This window comes from Phoenix dactylifera, chromosome 8 (genome assembly GCF_051530095.1).
Source record: "Phoenix dactylifera cultivar Ajwa chromosome 8, Ajwa_hap1_PhDact_Kaust_v1.1, whole genome shotgun sequence".
Lineage (NCBI taxonomy): Eukaryota > Viridiplantae > Streptophyta > Magnoliopsida > Arecales > Arecaceae > Phoenix > Phoenix dactylifera.
The window spans coordinates 30,689,378-30,703,279 of NC_143197.1; the positions used below are offsets into that span (position 1 = coordinate 30,689,378).

Genomic DNA, 13,902 nt, shown 5'->3' on the forward strand with positions numbered 1-13,902 from the left:
GCTGATAGGTTTGACGCTTTGACCGACTATTTAGACACAAAATTATAGAATTTGATAACCCTTAACGGACAAAAAATAAAGAATAAAATATATATATATATATATATATATATATATATATATATTTATCATTTGATGCATATGCTAGAAATTTCTAAATTACATAATTTCTAATATATAAATAATTTAAAAATAACAAATCACATCTAATAATTTGGATCAACAATGTAAAACCCACCAGTCCAATTTAAACCCAACTGGATTTGAGTGGAATCCAGTGTGTATCCTAGAGCTCTAGGAAAAGCAGCCTTGGGATCTACAAGTGTTGCTCAATTACCTAGTGGGACCTTTGGGAGCCAAGCACAACCAAAGGATGCAAACTACTGGATCGAAGTCATCAAACTTGAGACCTAAAAAAGCTAATACTAGTCCACTTCAGTCTGAAGATATCACTTCTGGTCCAAATGAAGTGCTTATGGATATGTCTATTAACAAGAAAAAAAAAGCAAACAAGAGGTCCATTTGACTTAAGTTACTCACATGGCAGTGAAAAGATGAATACTGCTGCACCATCTCTGAAGGTCCACCTTGTATACCCTGCTTTATGTACAAAGCACATGAAAGCCCAACCAAAATAAATAAGAGTTTCTGCCAACTACTTCCCATATCCTATCTACAGTTTCCCTGTACATGATAAATCAATCAGCGACCTGCTTGTTACTGCTCTGTACACTGGTCAAGATGGGCTTCCTTTTGTTTCTCCACAATCAGCTCCATCATATACCATTTCGGAAAGCAACCCCTCTGTTTGCACCAATATCCTCCTAAATTTTATAATTAAAACTTCATACGTCTATATACTTGTTCAATGACATCGGAGTCAATCTTGCAGACTAAGAGAGATGGAAGGACCCTTGTCCTTCCGTTATTGCATACAACATCCTCTGTCTCATTCTCTCCTGCAAACAAATTATAAGATGATCAGTACAATTCAACTTAAAAAGGCTTGAACATAATTCTGATTTTTTTTAAAAAAAAATAGAGAGAAAGATGTATTTAGTTCTGATGGACAATGTGGTTCATATCAAATGTTGCCAGTCAGTTTGCAGAATGGCAACAGGCAATGGAAAAAGGAAGATTGATAACCTTAGAAGAGTAAGGAGGGAGCTTGAGATAATTAGCGCAGGTCATCACACTTGGCAAGTCCAAATCCGCATCTTGGCAACAATGCTGCTTGTCAAAAACAAAAGGCAGGTTATGTATTGTGAGTTGATATGTAAATTCAAATGATGGTTATCTTATAAACTAAAAATTGACAAACCTTACGAACAACTGTCAGTTTTGGGTTGAGTGCGGCCAAGCCACCTGGAGGCAGTCGACGGGCTCCTGTCACAAATTGCAGGAAAGCTCTACGCTGATCGCATTCAAACTCTTGTATGATTTCTAATAACTGTAAAAAACAAGAAATTAGTGCTCAGTACAGTGTAAAGAAGAAGCGAAGAAGAAGAGGAGGAGGCACTTGAATTGAAGGTGCTTGCTGAGAGAACATTGTAAGGAATACTGACATTAACAACAGGAAGACTGCTGGCTGTGTAGCCATGATCAAACTTGATGTGATCCACAAGCTCAGTAAACTGTGAGGAAACAAAAATCATGAGGTCTGATAATCATCAGTATCCAGCATCATTCAAGTAACTAAAAGATTTAAGGACTACATACATCCCAAGTATCTCGTTCTCCACAAAGTAATCGCTCAAGCTCGTCTTCAGTAAAGATTTGAAGAGTTCTCAGCGGAAACACCTAAAATATAGACAATATGGGGCAAAATTACATGGACAGCAGAAACATGCATTTAAATTGCCAATACTTGCAACATGAACCGCTACCATTTAAACAGATTGAAATGCACAACAAATAATAGGAATCTTACAAATCAAAATATAGTGATAGAAAAGAATTGCCTGAAAATAGATGGAGCATCGGGATCATTTAAATGAAGAGGGGACAACAATAAAGAGCAGCTAACATTCTCCTTTGCAATTCTAAAAATTATGCCATGACTCCTACTTCGTACACATGCACAAAGATGGAATATTTTCTCCAGATATGCAGAGAGGTAGAATATGAGCCCAGATTTTGTTAGAATACTTGTTGCCAATATAAAGGTCATTTTCATCCCCTCTGCGATTTTGTAGTCATTTTAATTTTAACAATGCAACCTAACGACTATGACATATTTAATGTCACAATTCCAGATGTTCGTATTTGAAAAATCACATCCACGTCCTCTTCCAGGACATCAGTTGCCCCTATTCTAAAATAACGTACAGCATAAACAGCCATCCGATGGTTGTAACATGATTACTACCAATAGCAACTTTCACATTTCACAAAGTTTTGCGCAAAAATGAACTATGTTTGTATTCTTCAGTTCAGTCATATAAATGTAAAATTAAATCAAAGATGTTTATAGTATATTAGATGATTTCTTTCTGAACAATTCAGTCATATAAATGTAAAATTAAATCAAAGATGTTTATAGTATATTAGATGATTTCTTTCTGAACAATACAGGGAAAAACAAATTTAAGTAACTTCTCAACAAGTAGGCTACAGTGTCACACTATTACAGACCTTGTTAAATCCAGATTTGAAAGCTTCCACTTGTCTAGCAATTCCACTCTTGATAGTTGCATCGGCAACTAGTGCAACATACTCTTCTAAGTTAGAAATATTTACCTACAAAAGAAATCAAAAGAATAATTTATTAAGCTACTTCAAAAGTCAAAGGAAGAATATTTCATAAAGAAGAGTATTGTGTATTACCATTTTCGAGTTACTTTCAGAAGTAAGCTCATAATCGGAGTAGCCTGGAAGAGTGAAACCAAGACAAAGATCCTCTATTCTAGTATTGCGGTAATCTAAATCTGATGCACACTTGTAATTTTCTTTAGAAATGGACTCTAAAAATCTTTTCCTATAGACAAGAGCTTGAAACTCCTGCAGAGTCCTTCCAAGTTTGGGATCAAATGATTCGATATCATACATACCAAGCTCCTAAAGAAATATGGATGCCAAATTTTACTATCAGGCTGTATGATTGAAAAAATAAATAAACAAAATTTTCAATAGTTTAGATATAGTTTTAACAGAAAACCTGCTCAAGGATAACTTTGTAAAATGCTTTAGAAAATGGTATATCTAGGATTCTCCCATCTTTAATTGCCTTTGCTACAAGCTGCCCAAGAAGGGAGAACTTTTTAATTACTTCTGCAAATTGGATCCCATTTGAGACACTGTTTGCTGCTGACCAAGGCTGAGGAAACAATCCAAAAGGAGCTGGCACGAATCCAGATTCACCAACTACTTTGCCTGATCCAGCATGAAGACCCAGATCCTCTCTCCACATTCCCAACCCAACTTTTTGAAATTCGTGACTTACCAATGTATAGAATTCCATTGTTGGGCCTAAGCCAGTACCTACTTCCTCATTGTATTCCACTTCGAGAACAGCCTTACCACGAGCATGTAACTCCATCATTTTTGCAGCAGAACCCAAAACATCATTGCGATTAACTTTGAATTTCGTACGGGAAAATGAACCTGATTGTAGCCGTCTTTCAATAACATAGTTGGTGTCACTGCTATTCAGATGTTGAATTTGATTAAGCTGAGTTATTGAAGAACCAAATGCAGTCAAATGGAAGTACTTCCATCTTGCCTCAAAAGAAAATAAGAAAGGGCACGAAGCCATTAACTGACTACACCAAAGAGGCATGCTGCCAGAGCTTAGTGCCAGTGGATCTCGCATTTGCTGCTCCAGTTTATCGGTCAGCTTACCGCTCATGAACTCAGCCTGCGGAACTGAAGACATTATCACTTTCAGATCATCAAAACTGTCTATTCTACCTTCAGCAAATGCTCGGTTCCTTTCATCAGACAACAGATGAAATGAAACCCTGTTCAAGCCTTCCAGAATTTTCAGCATAAACAATATATCATATGAGGGATTGGACTTATCGAGTTTACAGGGAAGCTCAGCTTGCACCATACTGGTGAAAAATGATAGTTTCTGCCATGAGGAACCAATTTTGTTCCAAAAAAGAGATGCTTCACAAAGCATTTGAGAATCATTCGATTTTGGTTCTGCTCTTTTATATTTTACTTTGTAAATTTCATTCCAGAATTTTGGACCAACAATTACATCAGGTTCTGCACTTAACAGCTCCTGTAGAATTGCTTGATAAAGAGTAACAGACCGATCAAGTTGTTTTCCTTCAAAGCAAAAGCTCAACTTTTGCTCTGCACACACATTGCTTGGAGATGCAGATCCCGTTCTGACTTCAGCTCGTCTCTCACCAAGAGATGAAAGGTTGGAGGTAGTCACTGTACGTGAACAAATTTAACAAGTCAATAGTCTTACATAAAATACAGAGATTCCATAAGCCTCGACGCATACTAGATACAAAAGAATAATCTCTATCTTTACTGGAGTGGACTTACCAGCTACTAGATCTCTCTGTCTAGGGCTAAGATCTGCTGATAAAGATTGTCCTTCCTGACATGCAACACCCTGAAAAACAAGATAATCAGGAATTACAACAGAAAAGAAGCTTGTCTACCTTCAACATTAAAAAATGTCAATTTTTTAAGATTCTTAGCAGAAAGAATATACAAATGTGCATGACTTGTTTTGAAAAGATAGCAATCTCTAACATGTCAAAGTCAGGTTATATCATTTTTATCCAAAAAGATATACCTTTTCCCCTTTCACCTATCTTTCCCCCTTAAACTCCTTAAACATTAGCAAATTATAAATGATACGTCCTTGAAGACCCCTGATTTTTCAATCCAAAAATAAAAATAAAAATAAAGGAGTTTGTTAGCTTACAAATGCATGCTCAACTTTACAAGAAGCTAGTATTTCACATGTTACATTTTAAGAATCACTAAAGGAGAAGACCATAAAGCATCACAAACCACAACCACAACCGGCAAACCTTACCCCAGAGTCTTAGGCTGACTCCTGCAGTCCTTACAATGGAACCAGTACATGCCATTAACAAAAAGGATTCCCAATTTTTTTTCCTTTGTGCATGCGTGTTTGTGGGGCGGAGGTAGATTAATCTTTGACAAACAAATAATAAACCTAATTTATAAAATTGAAATTGTAAACAGAAATGGTACCTCTGATAAGCTGGAAAAAGATGGTTCCTGCAAGGTCTTGGCAACTATTTCTTCAGGATTCCTCCCTTCAGCATGTGTACTCCCTGATGCAATATCACCTGTGCGGACTATATCCTTTCCTGCAGATTCCATCTGATGTTCATTACTCTTTGCACTAACTTTAGGCCATATATACCCTTCAATAGCATCCAACGATGAAGAAGGCTCAACATTTAGCACATTATCATAGTCATGCAAGGTTGTCTCCCCTTCTTCCCTCACAAAGTGTATTTTTAAGCAGGGATGCATGGTGGGGCGCCTGAACGGGATATCAACATAAATATTTCTAGGCTTGGAAACATGGCTCGATATAACAGGAAAACTATCAAAAGAAGATAATGCATTCTGCAATTTCCGTACTAATAATGTCAAAAGCATATTCTCCCATCCCTGGTTCATTTTCGACAAAGAAATACAGGCAAATGTCTGGAACCTCCTCAGTACAGCAAGAAAGTGATTCGATAAGTCACCATCACACAAAGTTCCTTGGAGGTACTTGCCATTGGACAAATAATGTGCCAAGGATCTTACGATTCCACTCTCAATGAACTCAAAAGTGGACATAGTTTCTCCCCCATAAAGCTCCCTCATTACTTGATCTAATATATGAGATAAATACTCTTCATTTTGTGCACAACCATCATTAGTTGCAGATCTATCCACATTATCATTTAGAACAGCACAGAAAGTTTTGAGCTTCTGTAAGATTTCAGTCAAACCCATCTCAGAATTAACTGCTTCACTAGGGAAGTAGGTAGTCTTTATATGCCTTGCCAAGATAAGAACAGTATCTTTTCCAAGTCTGCATGCTTTCATCTCTGAGGATAAAGCTCTAGATGAATCAAATGCATAGCACAAGCATCTAGATATATCTCTGGCAGCCACCTGATTATCTGAGTGTTGCATGTGACTGGACTGTTGCGCAGATTGCAAGCAGTTTTCTTTAATGAGAAGTGAGTCAATCGCATAAATGACACCCTCCTTAACAAAAGAGCTCAAGAAAACACCAGGAAGCTTTTGCATAAGAATCTCAACAGTCTTCAGAGTTGAAATCAACACATGGTGATCTTTTCGGGCCAACAAACCAGCTAAAAAGCTGTAACAAAGACCATTGGAAAAAATTATATAAACAGATTCCACAGTTCCCAATTGGATACAAACATTAAATAGTGAGTCTTGTTTACCTTGAAATGTTTGTAACCTTGAGCAAGTCCATAAGCATTTCTGGAGTACTAAAATAAACAATATTGTTTATGATTGAAATACAGACATAAGAAATGTATAAATTTGCACCAGAATTGACCACCTGTACCAAATTTTGAAGAGAGTTTAGATTATAATGTGCAGGTTACAGTGTGAACTGTTTGCATCAACACACCTGGATAGATACAGGAAGAATATCCATTGAAAACTGATGCAGAAAACTAGGTTGATCCACTAAAATCTTTTCCTTGGCTAGCACTACTTGAATATCTCCAACATCTCTTGCCACAGGAGGGATCAGCTGGTTCAGTAACTTCAAAACTTCGTGCACCTGTGGGGGAAATGTATTCAATAATTTTGAGTATACCTCCTTCCCATGTATAAGAAAATATTCTGAATTCAAGCAACTTTTTTTGATGTTTCTATTGAGAGTTACAAAGGGACTAAAGATGGTAGGACAAAAGAAGCAATTGAAAGGTTCATTACAGCTTAAACCAAAGTCACAATAAAGCATCTGAATGGTAGTTTCTTGTCCTATTTTAGAGCATGCATAAAAGCTGTTCTGGTCATTATCTTACCCAAATGCTCTTAATATTTCAAAAAAAACTATTTTTAAACATTGATAATTTCAACAAATTGAACCCTCCATACTTATAAAAAACAAATTTCACATATTATACAATCATTTTTTTTTGACTAAATGGTAGGCCCATAAAACAAGTTTATTAGTAAATAAAAAATAAAATAAGGTCAAAAAATGTTTGTGTTCCTTCCTGAACTAAATAACAACATTGTATGAAAGCAGCTTATTGAAATAGCCAAAATGTTAGCATGAGTAGGATGACATTGAAAGACTGACATGCACAAGCAAAAGAGGTGAAAATCATGAAGATGTGTACATAGTTTGACACCACAATAATAATGATATAGTGGTCATATAGTGTATATGCTGTATAAAAGTTGTCGTTTTCCTACTAGGATTAAATCCTCTATTAGAGTAAACCACCAAATCCCAAGTATAAGCTGCTTCCATTAAAGTTTTCATTGGTCCCACCCTACTCTTTTAGACACATTCATGCGACCTTCTTAATCTGGGCCTCCCTCAGTCTTCATGGCACATCACTACGGCATATAAATAAATTGTCATCAATTTACTCCTTCAGGAAAAAAAGCCAGCTCTATACCTGAAGACTATCTTAAAATCTGTGTCCAGAATTCCTGTCATTTGCAGTGTTAACTGGAAACCAGGCAGGAATACTAAGTGATCAAGAATTTCTAGAGTCTTCCAACATCACAACCTCCAATGTCAACCATAAGGATCAATGTACGCCACAGGTCCAATAAATGTCGTAGGCCACACTCCTCACTTCCATGTATGTTGTGCATACAACATTTTAAGCTCTCCTCACTTGTCCATGTCTTCAAAATGATGCTTATAAAGTAAACGTGGTTGCAGAAGTAGAATTCTACACAGCCTGGTCCCCCGTGAACACCTTGATTATCATCCCATAATTTTTATATCATGTTCCTTTATCGCCATCATAACTCTCTGTGAATATCACATGCATGTGCATGCGCGCGCACACAATTTGTCTTCAGCATTTCAGGAGCATCCCTCTTAAGAATCCTTGAGCCTCCAATCATAGAGAGGGGGAGAGAGTGGTAAGGGGATTTACTACCCTAAAAAATGAAAAATACATTGATGCAATAGGTTACCAACCAGTTTCCCGAGCTTCCATGTCTAGCCAACAAAACCTAAACTTGACCATCTCTGGACTAAGCATAAAAAACAATAGCTCAAGCTCATTCATCAAGGGCAGCTTAGTATTTGATCCAATTAAGTGACCCTAGAAGGTTCAAGCAAGCTCATGGGTGACTCGCCAAATGGGTGACCACCTTCTTCTCCCTTTTTGAAAAATTCAGCCCTTGTATTTTTTTCACTTTTCTTTTCCTTCTCCAGATCTCATTCTTCCCAAAAAATTTTACTGCATCCCATTTTTTTTCAAATTTTCCTTTTTCCATTCTATTACTTTTCTTATTTATTTTCTCCTCTTTTACATTTTTCTTTTTCTTTTTTCATTTCTAGTCAAAACAAATATGTACTCTTTCTATTTTTCCCCTATATACTAGTGCAGTTCTTCTGATTCTTCCCCTTCTTCATCCTATGGATTTTCTTCTTTTTGTTTTCTTCCCTTTCTTTACAGCATTTCCTTTTTTTCATGTGTACTCTCCATTCTTCTGTTTTTTATGTATGCTCCTCATCTGCCCTTTTCCTTCTCTCTCTCTCTCTCCATCTCTCTCTGGTTAAATCAAGGCTAATGCTAAACTCAGAAATAAGTGTAATTTCCATCTCCATCACTTTAGTTGCAATGGCCTGACAAGTTCAAAATCAATTCCAATACTTTGAACATCATTTTTTGGTGATTATAAACTCGAATACATAGATTATTTATCAGATTAATACCTGTCGATGAGTGTTGACATATTTTAAATTGTTTGTTTCCATTCCATGTTTGCAAGAAATGATTGCTAATTAAATTAAGAAGTATATGTTGAATAGATATGCTGTTGTTTCTTCGCAAAATTTCATGGGTTATTTATTCCTTTGCTAGACTTCTTAGTAGATCATGTATTGCTAATTGATATATTTCAGTTTCCATATTAATGTGACAAGAGAAAGTACTTCATTCTTGTGCCGAGCATACTCAAATTTTAATCTCTAGGTGCATATTTTAGTTTTCAGCTGTTTTGTATGGAACTGAATTAGATATATAAAATTACTGGGAGCTTAAGCAGGAGATTTGAATTGGTCTTAGGTCTACTCAACATCTAGTCATTGTTGGATTTTCAAAAGTGCATTAGGTGACCAGAATCTCCATATAACAGTGTTGAGCAATCTTGTTAATAAGCAAATTTGGATTCTTGTTGAAGTGGTAAAGCATGAAAACCTGATTGGATTGTACATCTTCAAAAGGTGAGTAAGGAGTGCCATGCGAGAGGTCAGAAGCCATTAGAATGCTCCTCAATGTGCTGCTTATATTCAGTTCAAATAGAGTCCTGACTGCTACAAGGGAACTACTGGCGAGCTTGGTGAGAAGACTGATCAAGCCCTGCAGGTGTAGGAGATAAATCAATACGTCTTCTGGAGGAAGCACAAAGAAAACAAAACAGTAACAACCATAACAAGTGATTGCAGCATGAGAATTTTATCATAACATACAGTATATGTTGATTGACTCAGTGACATCCGACCATCAATAGCTATTAAACGCACAGACTTATGAATCACCCCATGTTTGCACAGTTCATCCAGCAACCCCGGAGAATGGCTGAAAGAATCAGCAATCCTTATCAAGCATGTAGCAACAGTTTCCACGAGCTGCCATTTGCAAAACCGACAAACAGTCAGAGGAAATAACTGAGCGATCAACAAATACAAACAATCAAAGCCAAAATTCTTAAAATTGTTAAAAAAAATAGACATGAAAAATAGATACCTTCCGGTCCTCGTATTGAAGAAGATTGCACAAAGTAGGAACAGACTCCATGACAAGAGAAGAGCAATCTAAAGGAAGTTTCTTGCAGATGTTTGCTACAGTGGAGAGTGCAACTCTCTGTTATGTAAAACAGAGACAATTATCCAACATATCAGTCACATAAAATGTCCAAACTATACTGAAGAGAAGCAGTATTTGATTTATTTGTCCCACTTTAATCCACGCCACCTTGATGGGAAGAATTCTTACCTGAATGCTTGTCGAAAAGAAATCGATGTAACTCAAGACCGCCATAATTGTCCCCGCTTGCAAGCATGGAACTGGTTGTTTCCGAGATATCTTCTCCAGTGCTTGCAAACACTAAATAGACATAAGAATTAGAATTGCAAAAGGCCAAGAAACGGCATTAAGAAAAATCCATGATCGACCCAAACCTGCTCGGCGACATCCAAGTAGTCAAACGCCAATAACTTTCCACAGAGGACAGGAAGCGCTCCATGCCTAACAAGAGCATCGGCCGATCTCGGCATCACATCGCAGAGGTAGGTGAGCGCCCGGATGGCGAGGAGCATGACATCGGGGCTGGTCTCGTGGCCGGCCAGCCTTACAAGCACCGGGATCGACGTCTCCATCGGGAAATAACCGATCGAATCCTCCATGCAGAAGGACAGGACCTCGCAAAGTTCGGTGAGCGCGGCGAGCTGCGCCCCTGGCCCAGCATCGTCCTCAAGGCTCGCGAAGATCCTCTGGAACTTCGCCTTGCTCGCCCCGCACCGCGAGGGGCCGTCGAACCCTCCGCGGCCGTGATCCGGCTCATCGTCGGAATCGCAGGAACCGTACGCCGAGTCTCCAGCCCGGTCGGACCGCCCGGAGGAGGACGACTCCATGTCGCATTCCGCCGGTTCGGAGGATGACGCCACCGCGGCCGCGCCCGCCGCCGAAGGCGGCGCCGACGCGAGAGAGGAGGAGCCCGGCCGGTACTCCGCCGAACTGCAGGCCCGCTTGTCGGCCGGCATCTGCTCGCCGGCCTCCGCCCGCTTCCGTCCCCGATCCATAGCGCCTTCCAAAGATGATGATAATATCAAAAACAAAGAAAAGAAAAGAACAAAACTCCAAAAAAGAAGAATCAAAACCTGTATAAAATATATTAGATTAAAGGGTTCCGAGTGCAGCTTCGATCGAATACCGAAATTGGGAGAAGAATCGAGGGAAATTGTTGCTTTTAGGCCGATAGAATCATCGGGGATCGGGGTTTTTTTTGGGGGGGCGGGGGAGGGGGAGGGATCAAGAAAGGGTCCTTGTGAATCCTATAAACCTGATGAGATCAACGACGAGTCTACGATCGAGGGGGACTTTCTTTTCCTTTCTTTCTTCTCGTTCTTCTCTTCGATTCGGACTTGGATTCCCCTGTTTTCGTTGTAATTGGAGGTAGATTCCTTGCTTGTTTCGTTGCAGGAAAGGGGAGGAAGGGAGTTTTTGAGTAAGGATGGGGTGGACGCCGCACCGCCTTAGTCTAGAGCGAGTCACGGACCGGCTCGGTTCAGACCGCCTCAATGTTCATAAAGTAGTTCCATATTAGACATGCAATCAATCTAGCCCTCTGTCTCGTGGGCATTTATTAAATAAGGTTTTCATCTATTTACTTCAAAGATGTCGCCATTTGTCTTTTGGAAAGTTGAGAGGACGTAAATAGAAAGAAGAGAACCTCCTGAATTGAGTTGATCACGTAACATTGTATTGGTCGAATATTCCGAGTTAAATATTTAATCAGATTTGTGAATGGATGGCCCAAGCATTCACTGAGAACAATGCTTTTTTGTCATTTTTAATGATGCGTCCATGTCCAACTAAAATTGCTAATTTATTAGGCTTCACAAGTCACTAGGAACATCTTAAACTAGCAAGAGTTGTTCCGTCAACTAGATGCTGCAAGGAACCACACCTCACCCTGTTAAAGTCTATGGGCTCGCAAGAACTGGATTGGGAACCCACATCAATGAGGTGCAACTTATAGCTTTGTATGTACCTTTGTCTACCCTCGATATGAGTCTTATAGCAGATTTTGTGTGTGTGTGTGTGTGTGTAGAATAAAATGTCTAATGTCAAGAAAATTTAACAAGTAAATGATCAGTGAAATTAAAGTATCATATCCAACACCAAGAACTTATAAATCTGCAAGAAGTGGAGATAACTTTATATGGATGCGTGGCCTGCACCAACCAAGATGATGGCATCATGTTGATGCCTTCAATTGAATCAATGATGCCTGCATTTGTTGACATGTAAGCGTGGCAAATGTCCGGTGCAACTTGAGGAAAGTAATAGTTACTTAGTTAGCAAGCGACTTTTGTCTAGAAAAATGTCAAACATTTGGACCAACAAGTATGCTTTTGAAATCCACAAATGTGGCAACGCCACTACCTTAACCATGAGTAATTTGCTTTTTTATGTCACATAGCAACTTGCCAATTGATTGCATAGAGCTTTTTGATAGTCACCTACACTATCCACTGCATATGTGTGTTTAACAATGGATTTTACAAGCTCAGCTCTTCTCCTTCTCAATAGCAATAAAGGTGCATTAAAAGGGGATTTGCCACCAAGATGGTAGCCTCGTGGTAAGGAAGCTTGGACTCCATCCGAGTTGTTCGGGTTCGAAATGCGCGGGCATCGATTAAATCAAAGGACCGCTTGTCCCACGCTCAGATAGCTCTGTGTGGATATACTTTCCTTCCATTAGTACTAAGATGGCGTTGGGTTACGTATTCACACGTAGATGGCCTAGTGGAGTTTTCCACGGATTGGGAAGGGCACGCGGAAACTTGCGATCCACATCGAACATTCTCTGATGAAAGGGGGGGCCAGTGGGGGCTGCTGTGCAGGTGGGGCTCTGCCCCTCCCCCTTTCCTTCTATTTTTCACCAAAAAAAGGGAGGGGGGGTGCGGCTTTTGGCATACGCCTAGAAAAAAAAGAAGAAAAGAAACAAAAAAAGAGAGCCTTATAATTCTATGCTCACCGGGTTTGTGGTATAACACACGCATCTTTTTGACTATTCATCAAACTTTGGAATAACAACAAGTTATTAAATATTAACAACCTTCCTGCGACCGACAACTACCATATATGACCAGCCAAACATGGATCGCGCTTGGAATCTAAGTCATTGAATTGGCAGGTGAGTATTCTCTATGCGGATCTGTGTTTAGTCCCATATCAGTTATTCGTCGAGGAGATCTTGAGTATTTATACAAGACTAAGAAACCCAAAAAATACTTTCCGACTAGCTATTTTGGATAAAATTTTGGGTTGTGACAAATGATATTACAGCGAGTTTAGCCCATAACCTATGTGGAATAGGGGACACTACAGCACGGATTCATTATGGCTGAGCTGGGCCTATTGTGGTGTTTGTGATTAGATTTGAATGAATTTGAACGCTTGACCTGATGAGAATGTCGGGACTTGAACGAAGGGAGCATGTGAGGATCCGTGCAGGCGTGTGTTTAGTCCTATATCGGTTATTCGTCGAAGAAACCCATGCAGGCATACCTTTAGACTTTTAGTCCCATATTAGTTATTTGCCGAGAAGATCTTAGGTACTTATACAGAATTAAAGATTATGACAGTAACATTTGAGCATGCTCAACGTGCAAAAGAACCACAAGCGTTGATACTTAATAGCCGTTGGCGACAAAATTTTCACCTTTATTGCTAACTTTGAAGAGAGTGGATAGATGCTTCTTTTGTTTTGGGTGCCAATGAGCAAATGACTCAGATCACACCGTTAGGTCAATTGGTCGATGCAAAAGAAGAATTAAACAAATTAAAAGAAAGGAATGAGAAAAGTTGTCTCTTTCGAGTGTACCATCTACTTTCTACCATTACCTAAAATTCCTCGATTGTAGCATGATATGCCAAATTCATAATTCCCTGCTAGGTTAAGAGCCATGCAAAAAACGAAATTATCAATAGTCTC

The 13,902-nt window shown here is 38.9% G+C and overlaps 1 protein-coding gene across 3 annotated transcripts; it reads right to left on the bottom strand.

Moving 5' to 3' along the window:
• Positions 1–453: 453 nt before the first annotated feature.
• Positions 454–11,473, bottom strand: LOC103702862 (E3 ubiquitin-protein ligase UPL4-like). Of its 3 annotated transcripts, none has more exons than XM_008785458.6 (18): positions 11,242–11,473; positions 10,361–10,986; positions 10,176–10,286; positions 9,927–10,043; positions 9,650–9,808; positions 9,378–9,539; positions 6,605–6,760; positions 6,411–6,532; positions 5,188–6,322; positions 4,504–4,573; positions 3,158–4,386; positions 2,827–3,057; positions 2,635–2,739; positions 1,720–1,800; positions 1,566–1,634; positions 1,322–1,450; positions 1,147–1,230; positions 454–959 (listed from the first exon to the last, which is right to left on the bottom strand). In XM_008785458.6, exons 2-18 carry the CDS (start codon positions 10,979–10,981, stop codon positions 894–896), a joined length of 4,647 nt encoding a protein of 1,548 aa, XP_008783680.3. In that variant the 5' UTR covers positions 10,982–10,986; positions 11,242–11,473; the 3' UTR covers positions 454–893. The 3 variants fall into 3 exon arrangements, with proteins under 3 accessions (XP_008783680.3, XP_089781238.1, XP_008783679.3); XM_089925112.1 differs by having other exon boundaries at positions 11,113–11,463; XM_008785457.6 differs by having other exon boundaries at positions 11,060–11,463.
• Positions 11,474–13,902: the final 2,429 nt, after the last annotated feature.